Source organism: Ranitomeya variabilis, chromosome 1 (assembly GCF_051348905.1).
Source record: "Ranitomeya variabilis isolate aRanVar5 chromosome 1, aRanVar5.hap1, whole genome shotgun sequence".
NCBI lineage: Eukaryota > Metazoa > Chordata > Amphibia > Anura > Dendrobatidae > Ranitomeya > Ranitomeya variabilis.
The window spans coordinates 855,823,260-855,844,003 of record NC_135232.1 but is presented as its reverse complement, the minus strand read 5'-3'; the positions used below and the strand labels follow the sequence as shown (position 1 = coordinate 855,844,003).

Below are 20,744 nucleotides of genomic sequence, written 5' to 3'. Positions count from 1 at the left end.
TACAACAAGGCAAAAGGGGAGAACCACACATTTAGAGTAGGGAACATCAGCTAATAGGACATAAACACAAAAAACATGGTCATGTGACTGCATCTAAGACTGGCGTATAGAAGCATTTGAACAACAGAAAGTACATTTGTACAGTAAGTGATTCATCTTATTGCATTGTGAGGTAGTGAGGGGGATCATATGCGAGGGTCGATATGTGTCCCCCAGGTTGCGGTTGGAATCATATTAAACCTGGAGTGCCTTGTGTTTACAGCAGAACGTCTGTGAATCACAAGACAATATAAAAGGAAGTGTGGATTGGGTCCAAGTAGTTGAGCCAGTCAGATTTTTTGGAAAATCCGTCAGGGCTTTTATTTTTAGAGGGATTTGCAGGTTTGGTAGTGGGGCGAACCCCTCTCCCCACTCCGGGTTTTGGAAGAGGCTCTATGGCCACAATTCCATTTAAATCTGTCAGTTTGGCCTTGGATGTGTCAGCTTGGAGCTTGCAAGCTGCAGAGCAGGAACCTCTATGCAACCCAGGCCTGTGTGGAGCTAACACAGAGCCAGGAACTTCAAAACTTCTGATACACCCAAGAGACACGGGGGTGTCATTGGGTTTTGAACACGGACTGTATTTGTGGAAACCCGGCTGCGATCTGGAGCATATCACTCCTGTATGTGAGTCTGAGAATAAAGACACTATTTATGATGAACTTACTGGGGTCCCGGCCTATCTGTCGCACGACACCAACCCCACTGCAAACTATTTTCACATACTATATAAAGATTGAAAATCCTCTTTAATTTTAGAAATTTAAAATTGTTATACTTTTTTGTTATCTGCAGTACAGTATATAAAAAAATTATATCCTTGCAACATGCAAGATTAAATCGATGTTTGTGTTTCATTGTTTTTCAAACTATATCTTACAAATTCTAATGAACATGAGCTGTTTTATACTATACTATTTGCTTCTACACATTGCATTTATGAAGTATTTTAGACCCACTTTTTATATATTTTGTTCTGCTACAGATTTATGTTATCATATTTAAAGGGAACTTGTCACCTGAAAAAATACTATTAAGCTGCAGATATGGCAAGAATACAAAATTAAGTCTGTCCATCCATTCAAAAGCCAAGATGTGGACATCCAGCAAAATATTGAAGTCAACAAATTGGTTCAAGACAAGGTCTATCAAATCTGGCGTGACAAACACGGCAGTGGAGGTGGATCATATGCTTTGTAATAGTGAGATCACAGACGTCCATGCAAGCATCATGAAATGCACGTTACACAAGTCTAGAATTGTGGCCCGAAAAAAGGTGAAGAAGCCTCGACTTCAATATTATCATAAGAAGCGTCGGCTGGAGTTTCCAAAAAAGTACGAAAAGTGGACAGTAGAAGATTGGAAATGGGTGATTTGAAGCAATGAGACAAAAATATAGGATCTGATGGGAGCCAATGAGCCTGGATGAAGCAAAAGAAAAAGGGACTAAAGGATCAAGAAATTAAAGGAACTGTCAAGTACAGTGAAGGAAGTCTGTTGATATGGGGTTTGCTTCACAGCCAAAGGCGCTGGATACTTGACCAAGATCGATTGTGGTTTCAGTGCCGAACTATACGAGAATCCTATAAGATGATTTACTTCGTACACTCATGTATTATGGGTATGAAAAGGATGACATAGTGTTCAAGCAGGGCAACGACCTGAAGCATACCTTGAGATTGGCGAAGAAATGGTTCAGTGACAATGAAATAGAGGTGCTGGATTGTCCCCCATAGTCCCCAGACCTCAACCCAATCGAACACTTGTGGGGAGAGTTGAAGAAAAAGCTGTATACATACTTAAGTGAGTTGACTGGTATGCACCACCTTGGGAATGTATAGAAGAGACATGGTATCTCCTCTCTTCACATAGGAATAACACTGCTTGCTGTCTCATCTACTGCTCTGTGATTCTGCAACTATTTTTAATGGTATAATACTGCTTGCTGTCTCATCTCCTGCTCTGTGATCCTGCAACTATTTTAATGGTATAACACTGCTTGCTGTCTCATCTCCTGCTCTGTAATCCTGGAATTATTTTTAATGGTATAACAACACTGCCCGCTGAATATCTGCTATAATTCATTGGTTGCATTGTACACAATACTCACTGCTGTATATCCATAGTTGGGTCACTGTAGATGTTATCTGGTGAAAGGTGTTATAGCATATGTCAGGACTCTGAACATTTTTTACCTTTTGTGCATTACTGCCCTTTTCCAAGATGGCGTCTTTGGTCTCATGTGCACTGTGTCTTCCTGATATAAACTCCACCCCAGCCTTCAGTCTGTGCTAGAGTATTCTGCCTTGCATCCAGCTCTTGACCTCTCATTACTCCCTGGCTATATACCTGCTCCTGTGAACCTGTGTGGTGATCCTGCTACTCTGCTCTGAGTTCCTGCTGCATACACCAGTTCCAGTAATCCTCCTTCATCTGCTCGTATTTACTTCCATCTGCATTTGCTGGACATGTAAGCATTTGCTGCTCTGCAAAAACCTGAGACTATTAACCAGGCCTCCCTGGTTGAGCTAATATATTATTTGAACTGCCTTATAAGCTTTTCTATCTGTGTTTGGACTAAGACAAGGATTTATTCGTGTCAAGTATCCTCAAGAATAACTGTGCTTCATAGACTTTCTGCTTGATTGCATTTTCCTCTGAAGTTTCCTATACACTGCTAAGCTGCCTTTAATATTTACACCAAGTGTTGTGGACTTGAGTTTCTCTCTGCACCTGTTTGAATCACCGTGTGATAATATAGACTTTACCACTTATAAAACTGTGTCCTGTAGTTGTCTTGTTCCACGCAAAGAGTCTCCTGAGTTATCCCCTATAATCATTACAGGATACTCTAGCCATAAAAAAATGAGAATGCTGGAACAATGACTGCAGAAAGCAGACTAGAGCAGGTGTTTTCCATAATTAGATCACTGCAGAAAGATGTGGAAGGTCTGCAAAAGAAGTTTGGAAGCTTTGAACTCAATCAACAAGTGTTTGGACAGACTTTGCAGGACTTAAGAAACCGAATGGCAGCCCAGGAAAACAAACTTGCTGGCATAGAGTCCCAGTATGGACAGGCTTTTCAGGACATAAGCACGCAAATAGCTGCACAAGTGACTTTACCCTCTGGGCAACCGCCACCAGCTAGCCCACCTAAGTTGCCCCCATTCAGATTTAATAGTGATCGCAACAAATTTCGTGGCTTTGTGAATCAATGTATGCTATATTTTGATGTGCATGCTGACCGTTTTCCTACTGATAGATCCAAAGTATTGTGTGTAATAATGCTGCTGACGGCACGAGCGCTAGCCTGGGCGAATCCGATGATTGAGTCTCGTGACCCACGGTTAAATAACTTGGATGATTTCTTGGCCGCTATGGCATTAATGTTTGATGACCCTAATCGCTGTGCAACCACTGAATCTGCTTTGTTGTCTTTACGCCAGGCTAAACGTTCTGTTATTGAGTATGCCACTGAATTCAGGAGATTAGCGGTAGATACCAATTTGGACAGTTATGCACAATTGCCTATTTTTAAAAGGGGTCTGTCTAGTATTATAAAAGATGAACTAGCTCGCTCAGAGTCACCCCAAGAGCTAGAGACATTTATACAGCATTGTGTGCGCATAGACATTCGCCTTACTGAGCGTAGGCAGGAGAAATTTGCTGCTTATAACCGTATTTCTAACTTTTCCCTTCCTTCCAAAGAGCCTGCAGGTAAAACCTCTCGGGAAGTGGAGGAGGTGCCCATGCAAATTGATTTCGTTCAGAGGCGCGAGATCAATGAGCGCCGGGAGCATCGCCTTCGTGAAAGTCTATGTTTCTACTGTGGCCAGTCTGACCACTCCTTGATCAATTGTCCTAAGCGTCCTAGACAGCCTAACAAGGTGCTAGCAGCAGTAGGGGAGTATGACAAGTGTGATGATGAATCTGACATCTCTGAATGTAGCCTGCCTTTACACGCTGTATTCCATTCACTTTCTATGACTTCACCCCCCAAGTGTTATGATCTGGTGACCTTGGAGCCGCATGAGAGACTTTCTCAGGAGTAGGTGGTACCTATACTGACCGGCCGCAAACCCTAAACTAACACCGCAACTAGAAGTAGCCGTGGGATGTACCTAACACGTCCTAGACACCTCGACACAGCCGGAGGACTAAATACCCCTATAGGTGGAAATGGGAATTCTATCTTGCCTCAGAGCAGAACCCCAAAGGATAGGCAGCCCCCCACAAATATTGACTGTGAGTATAAGAGGAAAGACACACGCAGGCAGAAAAACAGGATTTAGCAAAAGAGGCACTTCTAGCTAAATAGAAAAGGATAGGACAGAATTCTAAGCGGTCAGTATTAAAATCCCAAAAATATCCACAGCAGATAATACAAATATTCTACATCTAACTAAAGACATAGAAAGTATATCTGCATCTCCTGAGAATCCAGCATGACTGAAAAATCCAAACAAAGTCTAAGCTGGACAAAAACACAATGAATTGCACTGAATTGCAAAGCACACTGCATGTGTGCACAGAGACACAAAAAAAAAGACACTTATCTTAGCTGAATTGGCAGCAGGGCATGAGGAACCAGAGAGAGATGCAATCCCTTCAACAACAATGGACAACTGGCCAGGACTCATGGATCCTGCAAACCTAAATACCTAGTAGAGCTGCAATCAGCAGAAACACCTGCCCTGGATTACAACCCCAAGACAACTGCACTACCACCAACAACCACCGGAGGGAGCCCAAGAGCAGAATTCACAACACCAAGGAGCTGAAGGAAAAGAACTCTCACTGTTCTCTCCCTATTAAGATCCTGTGTTCAGGACAGTGGATTTCCAGTGCAGCTATGATTGACTCTGGTGCAGGTGGCAATTTCATGGATAGCGCATTTGCCAAGGAACATGGTATTGAAATTCAGCAAAGAGCCTCTCCAATTACCATGGAGACAGTGGATGGATCACCTTTAATCTCTGGGCCTGTGGATCAGGAGACCGTACCCTTTGAAATTGTGTTGGAGCCTAATCATCAGGAGCAACTTTCTTTCTTGCTAATTTCTTCTCATTTTCCTGTGATTTTAGGCATTCCGTGGTTGCATTCTCAGAACCCAATTATCAACTGGGAGACCAAGGAGATTACCTGTCCAACAAGGAGCAACTCAGCGTTAACAGAAGCTGTCCCAGAGTCCACGGCTACGTGGACAAGAAGAATGCAGATCAGCTTCCTCAACACAGGCATTATGACTGTCCCATTGAGCTGCTTCCTGGGGAAGCTATTCCTTTTGGTAACGTATACCCTTTGGCGGCACCTGAGCTTCAGGCCTTAAAGGAGTATATTGATGAAAATCTGGCCAAAAGCTTCATACATCCTTCTTCCTCACCAGCAGGGGCACCTATATTTTTTGTAAAAAAGAAGGATGGGACCCTGAGACCCTGTGTTGACTATCGGGAACTCAATAAGATAACCGTACAAAACCGTTACCCTTTGCCTCTGATTCCCGAATTACTGGAAAGAGTCCACCATGCTAAGGTGTTCTCTCAACTGGATCTTCATGGGGCTTATAATTTGATGCGTATTCGTCCAGGGGATGAGTGGAAGACAGCATTCAGATGCCGGTATGGACACTTTGAATCTCTTGTGATGCACTTCGGGCTTTGTAACGCCCCTGCAACGTTTCAACACCTTGCTAATGACATTTCCAGAGATTTGTTGGACCAGTTTGTGGTGATCTATTTGGATGATATACTAATCTTTTCTGACTCTCTACAGGAACATGAAGAACATGTCAAAACTGTTTTAAGACGTCTGAAAGAGAACCATCTGTATATTAAGCCGGAGAAATGCGTGTTCCATCGTTCTGAGATACAGTTCTTAGGTTATATCATCTCTCCCCAGGGGCTGAACATGGAATCTGGTAAGATCCAGGCTATCCTTGACTGGCCGGTACCCAAGAACGTTAAGGAGGTCCAACGTTTTATTGGTTTTGCAAATTTCTACAGACGCTTCATTCGAAATTTTTCTGATATTTTCCGTCCCATTACTTCCTTGACAAAGAAGGAAAAGCCCTTTAAGTGGTCATCACAGGCTCAAGAAGCTTTTGATCGGCTTAAGATCTGTTTCACATCAGCACCGCTGTTGATTCACCCAGATCCAACACTTTCATTCATTGTGGAGGTGGATGCTTCTGATAATGCTTTGGGGGCTATTCTCTCCCAAAGAACTGGAGAGAGGGGACTGCTACATCCTTGTGCTTTCTTTTACCGTAGACTAACCTCAGCAGAGAAGAATTACGACGTGGGAGACAAGGAATTGCTGGCTATTATTGCGGCTTTCAAAGAATGGAGGCATCATCTGCAAGGAGCTGCACAACAGATCATAGTGCTAACTGACCATCGCAATTTAGAGTTCCTTAAATCCGCTAGATGTCTTTCTCCTCATCAGGCTCGTTGGAACTTATTTTTAAATCAATTTAACTTTGTTATCTCGTACCGTCCAGGTTCTCGTAATGGGAAGGCTGATGCTTTATCCCAAATCCATGCTGCGGATTCCGTACCTGGAGCCCCGTCCAAGACCATTCTATCTGATGCCAATTTCATTGAGTTATTCACAATCAGGACTTGTGGAAGGAGTGCAGGGAGGCCTATGACGGTGATGTATTTCTGGCCAACCCACCTGTGGATATTAATCTTGTCTTTAAGGGTGGCATGTGGTTCAGAGATCAACGTACCTATGTCCCTGAGGTCGTCCGTCTGCAGATCCTCAAGTTGGTACATGACTCCAAGTTGGCTGGTCACAGGGGGATACAGAAGACACAAGAGTTCCTGAGCTGATTCTTCTGGTGGCCAACTTGCCTGAAGGATACCAAGGACTATGTTCTCTCTTGCGAGGTATGTGCCCTTTACAAGACTCCTCATGTGGCACCTACGGGTCTTCTACAACCATTACCTGTTCTGTCCCGCCCTTGGGGGTCTATATCAATGGACTTTATTGTGGAGCTGCCTACATCGGGGGGCATGAATACAATCATGGTGGTAGTTGATCGCCTGACTAAAGCTGCTCATTTTGTTCCATGCACCAGCCTCCCCTCAGCTAAAGATACAGTGAACTTGGTTATACACAATGTCTTTCGGTTGCATGGGGTTCCGGATGAGATCATCTCTGACCGTGGAGTACAGTTCACTTCAAGATTCTGGAAGGGGTTTTGCTCTGCACTCAATATTAATGTCTGTCTCTCTTCTGCTTACCATCCCCAAACAAATGGTCAGACTGAGCGTACCAATCTTTGCCAATCTGGGTTATCATCCGTGTATTTTACCCAGGTCTCCAATTAATTCTCCGGTTCCGGCAGTGGAGGAAAGGCTGACTGCGATGAGACAAAATCTGGAGGTTCTGAAGGAATCCCTGACCACAGCTCAAGAACGTTATAAGAGATCGGCTGATAGATTCCGTAAACCTGCACCCATGTTCAAGGTAGGAGATTCTGTGTGGTTAGCAACTAAGAATCTGAAGTTAAACATTCCTTCACAAAAACTTGGACAGAAATGAATTGGCCCTTTCAAGATCAATGGTATTGTGAGCTCTGTGGCCTGCAGGCTGAAGTTGCCTAGGACTATGAAGGTACACCCAGTTTTTCATGTATCTTTACTAAAGCCTGCATCTCCTAATACCTTCCAGGGACGTGTTGTGCCACCTCCGCAGCCTGTGGTGATTGATGGGCAAGAACAATTTGTGGTGGAGGAAATTATTGATTCCAGGATTCGCAGGAATCGGCTCCAATATCTGATAAGATGGCAGGGATATCCCTCTGAGGAAGACTCTTGGGAACCTGTGGAAAACATCAATGCCCAACAGAAGATTTCTTGTTTTCATCAGAGATTCCCTGAGAAACCAGGTCCAGGATTGTCCTGAGGCCGCTTCTAAGGAGGGAGTAATGTCAGGACTCTGAACATTTTTTACCTTTTGTGCATTACTGCCCTTTTCCAAGATGGCGTTTTTGGTGTCATGTGCACTGTGTCTTCCTGCTATAAAACTCCACCCAGCCTTCAGTCTGTGGTAGACTATTCTGCCTTGCATCCAGCTCCTGACCTCTAATTACTCCCTGGCTATATACCTGCTCCTGTGAACCTGTGTGGTGATCCTGCTACTCTGCTCTGAGTTCCTGCTGCATACACCAGTTCCAGTAATCCTCCTTCATCTGCTCGTATTTACTTCCATCTGCATTTGCTGGACATGTAAGCATTTGCTGCTCTGCAAAAACCTGAGACTATTAACCAGGCCTCCCTGGTTGAGCTAATATATTATTTGAACTGCCTTATAAGCTTTTCTATCTGTGTTTGGACTAAGACAAGGATTTATTCGTGTCAAGTATCCTCAAGAATAACTGTGCTTCATAGACTTTCTGCTTGATTGCATTTTCCTCTGAAGTTTCCTATACACTGCTAAGCTGCCTTTAATATTTACACCAAGTGTTGTGGACTTGAGTTTCTCTCTGCACCTGTTTGAATCACCGTGTGATAATATAGACTTTACCACTTATAAAACTGTATCCTGTAGTTGTCTTGTTCCACGCAAAGAGTCTCCTGAGTTATCCCCTATAATTATTACAGCATATAGATGGAGCCAGGCTTAGTGTCTTTGATCATCTATCCACCCCCTGGTGTGTTGACCAGCTGCTAATTTTTCCCAAACCAGCTCCCACAATCCCTTTCACCTGGCTTTCTACTCAGCTCTATAAATTTAGAAGCATTCTAAGGGGTGCATGGGTGTGGGGTACATGCACGTGGTGTCCCCTTTTGCAAAGTATCCCCATAGCTAATTATCCAGAAGAAGCTGTAAATTCAATGGCAGTTAGTCAAGGCAACGGTCAGGTAACCCACACTATGTACTCCGTTTTAGCCATGTGCTTTATTTCTATCTCCCTGTGTGCCCTTGCCATCCACATTTACCGCTCCATCCCCCCTCAATCACCACTCATACACATGAGACCCTCTCTCATTCCTTCTCCCTGGTACAGCTCTCATGCACTTCCTGAAAAACCTCAGTCCATCTTGCCCAAAAACATTGTGCAAAAAACCATGTCACAATTCCAAAAACTACTTGCTCTTTCTCTTTCTACTACTACTTATTACAGGGGACATCTCCCCCAACCCCGATCCACCCTCCGCCAACCTCAACCCCTCCCCCACCTCACATTAAAACCTTACTAACCTGATTAACATTAGCTGTACTTCATCTTCATCTCCCTCTTTTAATTGTGTACTCTAGAATCCACGGTCTATATGCAATAAGCTTCCTTTCCTGCACAACTACTTTATAAACAACTTACTTAATCTGTTGGCCCTCACTGAACGCTGGATTCAGGATTCTGACACTATTTCTCATGGTGGCTTATACGAGACCCACAAACAGACTTGGTGGTGGAGTCAACATACTCCTGTCACCACAATGCACTTTCCAGGTCATCCCCCCAGTTCCATCACTCTTGTTCCCTTCTTTTGAGGTCCACACCATCAGGCTCTTTCATCCCCTCTCCCTCAGAGTAGCTTTTATATACCATCCCCCAGGCTCACCCACCCACTTTCTTGACCATTTCTCTGTCTAGCTGCCACACATCATGTCCTCAGAATTACCAACCCTTATCCCGGAAGACTTCAACATCCCCATTAACAGTCCCACTTCCCCATCTGCATCCCAGCTCCTAACGCTAACCACTTCCCTTTGCCTCTCACAGCTCTCAACCTCAGAAACGCACAAAGACGGTAACACCCTTGATCTAATCTTTGTCTGACTCTGTTCAATCTCATACCTAGATAACTCACCTCTTCCACTCTCTGACCACAATATTCTCTCCTACATGTTCACAATTCCTCGCCCACCCCAGCACACTCCTACCTATCATGCATGCATAAATCTACAAGCCATTAACCCTCATACACTTTCAGACTAACTACACTCATCACTGTCCCCAATTTCCTCTTTTTCACGTCCTGATTTGGCTGTACATCACTACAATGACACTCTCAGAAGTATCCTGGACCAAGTAGCGCCCCTCACCCTTAGAACCTCCAAACACAGAGTAAAACAGCCCTGGCTCACATTGCAAACTCGATCTCTCCAGCGATGCTCTAGGAGTGCTGTACGCCTAAGGAGGAAAACTCACCAGAAAACTTCATCCACTACAAATTTATGCTAAGGACCTATAGCTCTGCCCTTCACCTGGCCAAACAGACTTACTTCACCACCCTGATCTCCTCATTATCTAACAACCCAAAAAACCTTTTTGACACCTTTCATTCCCTCCTCAGTCCAAAAACACAGGCCCCTATCATAGACATCTGTGCTGATGACTTGGCCTCCCACTTTATAGAGAAAATAGAGAATATCCATCAGGAAATCAGCTCCCAGCCACCAAATGCCACAACTCCAATCCCTCACCACATCTCCTCTGTCTCACACTCTACATTTAATCCCATCACAGAAGAAGAAGTCTCCATGCACCTCTCTTCTTCTTGTCCGACCACATGCACTACTGACCTCATTCCCTCACATGTCCTCCAGTTTCTCTCTACTGTCGTCACTACCCACCTAACTGCAATCTTCAATCTCTTCTTCTCTTCTGGTGTTTTCCCCTCCTCCTTCAAACACTCTATCATTACTCCATTATTTAAAAAACTCTCTCTTGACACATCCTGCACCAATAACTACTGACCAGTCTCCATCCTCCTCTTCAGCTCTAAACTCTTGGAGCACCTGGTCTACTTCCGCCTTACCAGCACTCATCAAAGTGACTAACAACCTTCTGACAACAAAATGTAACGGTGACCACTCTCTGCTCATTCTTCTTGATCTCTCTGCAGCTTTTGACACTGTTAACCACCATCTCCTACTCTCTATGCTCCAGTCAATAGGCATAAAGGACACTGCTCTCTCCTGGTTGTCTTCATATCTTTTTGACCGCTCCTTCAGTGTATCATTCACTGGCTCGACTTCGTCTTCTCTTCCTCTCCCTGTTGGGGTCCCTCAGGGCTCAGTGCTTGGCCCTCTTCTCTTCTCTCTCTACACAGCCCAAATTGGACGGACCATCAGCAGATTTGGCTTTCAGTACATCTTTATACTGATGACATACAACTATACACGTCATCCCCTGATCTTACCACCGCTGTACTACAGAACACCAGTGACTGTCCGCAATCTCCTGCATGATATTCGCTATCTGAAACTTGACCTTTTTAAAACTGAACTTCTTCTGCTCCCACTGTCTACTAACCTCCCTAAATCTGACATCTCCATCTCCATGGGTGGTGCCATAATAATGCTCCTGCAGCAGGCACGCTGTTTGGGTTTTATGTTTGACACTAATCATTCCTTCACCTCCAATATACAATGTCTTGCCCCCTCTTGCCGCTTATTCCTAAAGAACATCTCTAGAAATCACCCCTTTTTCACCATGGAAGCAACAAAGACCCTCACTGTTGCCCTGATCCACCCCCGCCTGGACTACAGTAATGCTCTCTCAACTGGCCTCCCCCTCATTCAACTTTCCCCTCTCCAGTCCATCCTTAACGCAGCAGCCAGGGTCGTCCATCTGGAAATCGGTACACGGATGCACCCAATCTTTGCAGTAATTGCACTGGCTACCCATTCATTATAGGAGCCAATTAAAACTGCTTGTTCTCGCCCACAAAGCTCTCCACAGTGCGGCACCCCCTACATCGCCTCCTTCATTTCTGTTTATCTGTGTACAAGCTCGTTACACTCTGCAAGCGACTATCAGCTAACCTCTGCACTAATCCATACCTCCCATTCCGGGCTCCAAGACTTCCCGGGTCGGGGCAATCTTCTGGAATGCTTTATCTCAAGAAATTAGGATTATCCACAACTTACACAATTTTAGGCGCTCCATAAAAACACATCTATTTAGGGTGGCCTATCATGTTCCCTAATCAAAGTGTGTGTGTGTATAGCCCATTCACTATCTGAGAATAACCCTCCATCACACTCCACCGCACCAAATAGCTCCACAAATTCTGTCTGGTGACCAGCTCATGCAGCCTTTATCTATCCCCAACTCCCTCAAAATCGCTGGACCATCATTGTAAATAAGCCCCTGTACTTTGTCTCCCCCCACCTGATTGTAGATTGTAAGTGTCAGGACTCTGAACATTTTTTATTACCTTTTTGTGCATTACTGCCCTTTTCCAAGATGGCGTCTTTGGTCTCATGTGCACTGTGTCTTCCTGCTCTAAAACTCCACCCCAGCCTTCAGTCTGTGCTAGAGTATTCTGCCTTGCATCCAGCTCCTGACCTCTGATTAATCCCTGGCTATATACTTGCTCCTGTGAACCTGTGTGGTGATCCTGCTCTGATACTCTGCTCTGAGTTCCTGCTGCATACACCAGTTCCAGTAATCCTCCTTCATCTGCTGCTCGTATTTACTTCCATCTGCATTTGCTGGACATGTAAGCTGTTTCTGCTCTGCAATTACCTGAGACTATTACCCAGACCTCCCTGGTTGAGCTAAGATATTAAAGATATTATTTGAACTGCGTTATAAGCATATCTATCTGTGTTTTGGACTAAGCAAGGACTTATTCGTGTCACGTATCCTCAAGAATAATTGTGCTTCATAGACTTTCTGCGTGATTGCATTTTCCTCTGAAGTTTCCTATAGACTGCTGAGCTGCATTTGATATTTGCACCAAGTGTTGTGGACTTGAGTTTCTCTCTGCACCTGTTTGAATCACCGTGTGATAATATAGACTTTACCACTTATAAAACTGTGTCCTGTAGTTGTCTTGTTCCACGCAAAGAGTCTCCTAAGTTATCCCCTATAATTATTACAGTAAGCTCTCATGAGCAGGATCATCTTATTTTTCTTTAATTATTGTATTATTTTTAATGTTGTTACTTATGACTTGTGTATGAACTGTTAAACTGTAAAGTGCTGCGGAATATGTTGGCGCTATATAAAGATTATTATTATTATTTCGGTCTAGACATGCTTGAATCTGATCAAGAGCATACCCAGAAGGATTCAGGCAATGTTGAAAGCCAAAGGTGGATTTACTAGCACAATAATAAAACTAACATTTAGATTTTTAGGAGCAAAACTGTGACAATGAAGTGACATGACAAATATCGGCATAACTATTCATACGCAAAATAGTTGTAAGTCAGATTTATGTATGAGATAGCCAAGATGATTGTCTATAAAATGATGGTAGTCTCATATTCAAAGCAGAAGTGGATGGTGAGATATAAAATCAAAAGTTTATTATTATTATTTATTAAAAGTTCACAACATTGTTACCCTTTTGCTCGTCAGTGTTTGTATCACGGAGGTGGGTGCCCTAAGTGATGTAAGCTGAAAGCAAGCTCCAGCATGTATAGTGCTGAGAGTGTTACTAGGGCATGGCAAGGGCTGAGTTAACGAGCAGAGAGATGGGTGGGGCTGGCATCTCACATATCCCCACCTTGGGGTGTTTTATGATGGATATAAGGAAGTCCAGCAGATCCATTATTGCATAGTGAGTGGAGGTAAGAAGACCTCCTGTCTGATATTTCCAGACTATGCTGGTATACTGGATACTATCCAGCTTGAATGTCCTAGACTATCACTTAAGTGCTGTTATTTGAACTGTTTATTTTGTTTTGCCTGCTCTGAAATGCTGTTTATTTTCCTTTGCTTGTGGCATGATTTATGGGGTCTTTTTAAACCAGTCTCGACATTTTATTTAAGCACATACCATGGGAGAGAAGCAGGACGAAGGCACAGCTGTATGACCTCGGGTTAATGAAGCTGCAAACACACCAGGGATTATGGGTGCCACTTCCAAAGAAAATGAATCTGTATATCCAATGAAAAGAAAGCGGATAGGCACATACCGTCACGTGTGACAAAATCTTTTATTGTGGCATCATAATACCAACAGCAGGCGAATAAAACGATGGCGCAAATACAGACGGCGATCTTTTCGCGCTTACATTGACCTGTTGAAGCGCAATGTAAGCGCGAAAAGATCGTCGTCTGTATTTGCTCCATCATTTTATCCGCCTGCTGTTGGTATTATGATGCCTCAATAAAGGATTTTGTTGAACGGGATGGTATGTGCCTATCTGCTTTATTTTCAATGGATTTTATTTAAACAGCTTTCCTCGCCTACTTCAACGCAACCGAGTTATTAAAAACTTTATACTGAAAAAAGTAAGCACAAATTATTGCATTATTGAAAATCCCAAGGAATACAGTGGTGACAATCCTCATTCTTAAATTAAAAAATCAGAACTGCAAGGACTCTTTACAGAGTTGGTTTTCTGGCAAACAAGAAATAACAGTCTTGGAAAGGGAGTTGGCAAAGAACCTAATTGTAAACATTATGTAACCTTCTTGAAGGACAACCATCTCAGCATTATTAACCCCAACCAGAACTTTAGGGTGAGCCAGAACCAACGCCTCAAAAAAAGAATGCTCATGTCACGATTCTGCCTATCGTGTCTTGACTCAGTGAGTGATAGTTCAGTTGACCAATCTAGGGAAGGGGCATGATGAGCTGTCAGTACAGTGATGGACAGCTTAGCCATTCAATCGGAGGCTGAGGAGTGCTGAGCTGTCATTGTGTTGAGTGACAGTTCAGCCATCCAATGACGGGTGGAGCGTGTCGGGGCTTCCTTTAAGTGTCTCCTGTTCAGGTAATTACCTGGCTGTTTAGTTGGATCTCTGTCTCAAATTACTGCTAGTTGTAGCTTAGCTCAAATGGTGTGTGCTTGCTCTTTACTCTGTATTCCTGTATTTTTATCTTTTGCTCGACCTTTGACCTTGTATTTGACCATCCATTTTGCCTTGCTCCTTTCGTCTTGATCTGCTACCTATCTGGAATTCTGACCTTGGAATGTGACTCGACTATGCCTTTGCCTTACCACTTTGATTATAACGATCCCACTTGGCATCTGACCCCAGATCTCTTGACTACCCAGCTTCATGGCGTGTCTCAGAGTAGTGACTAGCGTCACAGCTCACTTAAGGTACCTTCACATTAAGCGACGCTGCAGCGATAGCGACAACGATGTCGATCGCTGCAGCGTCGCTGTTTGGTCGCTGGAGAGCTGTCACACAGACCGCTCTCCAGCGACCAATGATGCCGAGGTCCCCAGGTAACCAGGGTAAACATCGGGTTGCTAAGCTCAGGGCCGCGCTTAGTAACCCGATGTTTACCCTGGTTACCAGCGTAAAATGTAAAAAAAACCAAACAGTACATACTTACATTCGCGTCCCCCGGCATCCGCTTCCTGCACTGACTGAGCGCCGGCCCTAATAGCAGAGCGGTGACGTCACCGCTGTGCTGTACTTTCACTTTCACTTTACGGCGCTCAGTCAGTGTGGGAAGCGGACGCCGGGGGATGCGAAGGTGAGTATGTACTGTTTGTTTTTTTTACATTTTACACTGGTAACCAGGGTAAACATCGGGTTACTAAGCGCGGCCCTGCGCTTAGTAACTCGATGTTTACCCTGGTTACCAGTGTAAAACATCGCTGGTATCGTTGCTTTTGGTGTCAAACACGACGATACACGCCGGTCTGACGACCAAATAAAGTTCTGAACTTTGTTCCACGACCAGCGATATCACAGCAGGATCCTGATCGCTGTTGCGTGTCAAACTAAACGATATCGCTAGCCAGGACGCTGCAACGTCATGGATCGCTAGCGATATTGTTTAGTGTGAAGGTACCTTTAGAGTTTGTCAAAAGTCACATAAGCAGCTCTGTGAGATAAAAAGATTTCTTATCTGCTGAAATCAAGTTTGGTTTGAATTTGTCTGTTAGTTATTATTGATAGCAAAATGTGGCATCAAAAATGAACACAAATATAAAACAAAAATAGGGGACAAAAGGCAAGGTGTTACACCACAATAATAGAAAAAAGTGTGGGTGACCATGAATGAAACCAATTAATTTGTTACAAGTAATATTTTATTAATGATAGTTAAAAACGGTACATAATAAAATAAGCCATAAGTGGCACCAAAAGGTAAATGTCAAGAACATCAAAAGCGGAGGCAAGGTAAAGACATGAGGTCAACTCATGAATGAAAATAAATGCTGCTATGACAATAGCCACAATGAGTGAGTGGCAAATGAATGGCACATAGTATAAATAACCATATAAAGTAAAGGCTATATGAGGCATAAGCCATGCATAATGTCACAGGTACAAAGTTGACATGGAAAAAACAAATAAATATAGAGTAATTTACCTAAATGCAGTGAGGTGACAGGTATCCCTACATACATTTCGGCTTACAAGCCTTCTTCCAGAAGGAGTTGGGGTAAAGTTGAAAGATGCAAAATACAGAGAAATCTTTGATAAAAAAAAAAACAACTAGAGTGCTCTGGATGTTAGGCAGGGGTAATATTCTCTCTCAAAATGATGTTTAAGATAACAATGGAAGCCAATCAGAAATTATTTGGAAGACCTGAAAATACACTGCTCAAAAAAAATAAAGGGAACACTAAAATCCCACATCCTAGATATCACTGAATGAAATATTCCAGTTGTAAATCTTTATTCATTACGTAGTGGAATGTGTTGAGAAGAATAATACCTAAAAATTATCAATGTAAATCACAACTAAAATCCCACGGAGATCTGGAGTTGGAATGATGCTCAAAATCAAAGTGGAAAATGAAGCTACAGGCTGATCCAACTTCATTGGAAATGCGTCAAGACAAGGAAATGATGCTCAGTAGTGTGTGTGGCCTCCACGTGCCTGTATGACCTCACTACAATGCATGGGTATGCACCTGATGAGGTGGCGGATGGTCTCCTGAGGGATCTCCTCCCAGACCTGGACTAAAGCATCTGCCATCTCCTGGACAGTCTGTGGTTCAACTTGACATTGGTGGATGGTGTGAGACATGATGTCCCAGATGTGTTCAATCAGATTCAGGTCTGGGGAATGGGCGGGCCAGTCCATAGCTTCAATGCCTTAATCTTGCAGGAACTGCTGACACACTTCAGCCACATGAGGTCTGGCATTGTTCTGCATTAGGAGGAACCCAGGGCCAACCGCACCAGCATATGGTCTCACAAGGGGTGTGAGGATCTCATCTTGGTAGCTAATGGCAGTCAGGCTACCTCTGAGGAGCACATGGAAGGCTGTGCGGCCCTAAAAAGAAATGCCATTCCACACCATTACTGCCCACTGCCAAACCGGTCATGCTGAAGGATGTTGCAGGCAGCAGATTGCTCTCCACGGCGTCTCCAGACTCTGTCACGTCTGTCACATGTACTCAGTGTGAACATGCTTTCTTCTGTGAAGAGCACAGGGCACCAGTGGTGAATTTACCAATCCTGGTGTTTTGTGGCAAATGCCAAGCGTCCTGCACAGTGTTGGGCTGTGAGCACAACCCCCATCTGTGGATTTCAGGCACTCAGACCATCCTCATGGAGTTGGTTTCTAACCGTTTGTGCAGACACATGCACATTTGTGGCCAGCTGTAAGTCATTTTGCAGGGCTCTGGCAGTGATCCACTTGTTCCTCCTTGCCCAAAGGCTGAGGTAGCGGTCCTGCTGATGAGTTATTGCCCTACTACGGCCCCCTCCATGTCCCCTGGTGTACTGGCCTGTCTCCTGTTAGCGCCTCCAGCCTCTGGACACTACGCTGACAGACACAGCAAACCTTCTTGCCACAGCTCGCATTGATGTGTCATCCTGGATGAGCTGCACTACCTGAGCCACTTGTGTGGGTTGTAGAGTCCGTCTCATGCTACCACGAGTGAAAGCTCAACCAACATTCAAAAGTGACCAAAACATCAGCCAGAAAGCATTGACACTGAGATATGGTCTGTGGTCCCCACCTGCAGAACCACTCCTTTATTGAGTGTGTCTTGATAATTGTCAATAATTTTCATCTCTTGTCTATTCCATTTGCACAACAGCATGTGAAATTGATTGTCAAACAGTGTTGCTTCCTAAGTGGACAGTTTGATTTCACAGAAGTTTGATTTACTTGGAGTTATATTCTGTTGTGTAAGTGTTCCCTTTATTTTTTTAGCAGTGTAATTATACCTCAACATCTATCTAACCTGATAAAGACTGAGAGGAAAAATTGGAAAAAAATGACGGATTGTAGCATCCTACCTAGACTTAAGGCTGTAATAACTGATTGCAGCACCCTACATAGATTTAAGGCTTTAATTACTAAAAATAAAAAATAAAGGTTTTAATTAGAGATGAGCGAATTCTTTGAAATTCAAAATATGCCAGCTTCCCCAAAAGTCAATTTGCAGCAAATCGATTCATTGCAAATCACAAGTACTTCAAATACCCTGAAAACACATGTATAACACTCTGAGGATTCACAGGGCTGACTAATGTCAATGTAACCTAAACATATATGGTTATGATTATGAGTAAGCAGATAGTAACTATTCTTTACTGCTGTGCTATCACATGTACACACTATCTGTATTTTTTAGCATTTTATGGCTCTCTCTTCCTATCTATACAGCAAAGTAGAGTGTTATAATTTCCTCTCACTACCCAGATCCACCACAAAATGGCTGCTGTATTTCTTGCCTCTACTTTTAATTGGTTGTGCTATACCCAGGGTTGGACTGGCCCACCAGAGAACCGGAGAATCCTCCAGTGGGCCCTGGCTTCTTGTTCAGGAGAGTTCATAGTGCAGCTGCTATGGGTGATCTTGAGTGGGGGAGAAAGGTGGGCCCTCAGAATCAAATCCTTTGGTGAGCCCAATATTCTTCAGTCTGACACTGGTAACATGTGATTTGATATCTGCAAGGCATTATGGGGAATCCTGCCCTACTCTGGCTAAGGTCGTGTGAGCTTTCTCTGGCTGATACAATCCTATGTAATGTGTAAAATGATGGCAACCATTATAGCGACTCTTATAAGCAAATCACACAAATCGAATTAAAAATTGTTCAAAATCCCGTGGCTCAACAAATACCTAAAAATTCAAAACAATTCCCTCATCTCTAGCCTTAATACTTTTGTAAATGTGTTTCCTGTTTGAAATACATTAACACAAACTATTGTAAACTTGAATCATTATGTTATTCTAGGTATATTGATGAGAAAAAAAATATTTCTTCTTTTAAAAGGCTGTAAAGTAAAAAAAAAAAGATGTTATAGGGTAACGAAAACGTAATAATTTCTGACTGTAGACTAAATATACAATAAAAAAAATTAGTACAATAAGTAGAAATGCATTTTACATGGCTAAATGCTTTTCATTGCAGAATCTTTGTAGATAACTGACCAAAGTCCACAGTAATATAGATAAAACGATAGCTTATATTATAGTGACGACTATTCAGCAGTTCTTCTCCTGATCCACATTTCCATCAGATGTTCTCCTTGCACAGTGGGATCCAAGTGCGGGAAGGATGAAGTCGAAAAAATTAACAACCTTAGAGATATTCCTGATTGTCCTTTTTGTGTTGATGACTGGGGCATGCATTGCATTAATAGTGCTTCAGTTTGTAAATCCCCAAGAAAAGGAAGGTAAGTTCTAAAAATGTTTTCATAACCTGATAAAAAAAACTGGTTGCTAAAATGGTAATTTATTATTTTAGTCAATTTATTTTGAATTTTTTAATCTTTCACCATTGTAACTTATAAGATTCGATTGTTTAAAGTATTATGTACTTATATTTTATTACGCTGTTTATGTTTGTATATAAATACACATCTTTTGAAGATTTAGTTTTATTCAAGGATCATTAAAAGTACAAAGACAATACAGAATTACAGTACAGATAGAGAAATTGTTCTCTTGTAACTGTCTCCTGAGATGCAGAACATTCACACAAGAACTAGTAATTATACCACATTAACCCATCCATCTCCCAATAAAAGTTAAAAGGAGTAGAATTATGAGGTCAAACTATTCTTTCCATATGCTAATGCCATTTGAAATGTTACCATTTTGTCTTGTGATTTCCTAATAAGGTGAGACTGTTAGTGGTGCTTTATCCATCTAAATTATAGAAAACTTGAATGGTAAGCTGTAAGTGCAATTGTGTCTTGCATACCTGTAAAAAAAAAATCCTTTGTTCAAGCCTAGGGCTATATGGAGACATTTTCAAATGTCCTTATTAAAAAAAATATGTACACAATAGTACTAATATTAGTATTAGTACAAAAGGTATAAGAAAGAAAAAATAACCACAAACAGCAAATACAAACTACACCCTTTGCAAAATGCAACTTGTCACAGTTTAAAGGGGTTGTCCACTTACTCGGACAACCTCTTCTGAATCCCTGGTGCCCCCAGTAAAATAATGTAGAACAATAAATGGCGGTTTGTAGAAGGAGCGCTAGCGGCCATCCCAATGAGGAGGAAATAAGTGCGCAGGTCCCCACAGCTCCAGCCGGATACCCCACAACGGGGGAGAAAGGCTTGCAACAGGAACAAAATAGCCAGTCTCAGGAGCGCAGAAGGAGAACACAGACATCAGTTAGGGTAAAACCACAACGCGTTTCAAAGGCGTGCGCCGTCTTCTTCAGGTGGATATTTGAAATATTCACCTGAAGAAGACGGCGCATGCCGTTGAAGCGCGTTGTGATTTTACCCTAACTGGTGTCTGTGTTCTCCTTCTGCGCTCCTGAGACCGGCTATTTTGTCCCAGTAAAATAATAAGAGCTCTTTTCCACTTGCGACTTGCGAGATAAACATCCGTGT

At 42.9% G+C, this 20,744-nt stretch overlaps 1 protein-coding gene across 1 annotated transcript in view; it reads left to right on the top strand.

The window, feature by feature from the left end:
- Positions 1-19,386: 19,386 nt before the first annotated feature.
- Positions 19,387-20,744, top strand: part of LOC143787895 (ovochymase-2-like) — a 160,208-nt gene continuing 158,850 nt past the window's right edge. The window contains exon 1 of the mRNA XM_077277050.1: positions 19,387-19,564. Coding sequence (XP_077133165.1) covers positions 19,447-19,564 — 118 coding nt within the window. The 5' untranslated portion in view covers positions 19,387-19,446. The remainder of the gene's footprint in view (positions 19,565-20,744) is intronic.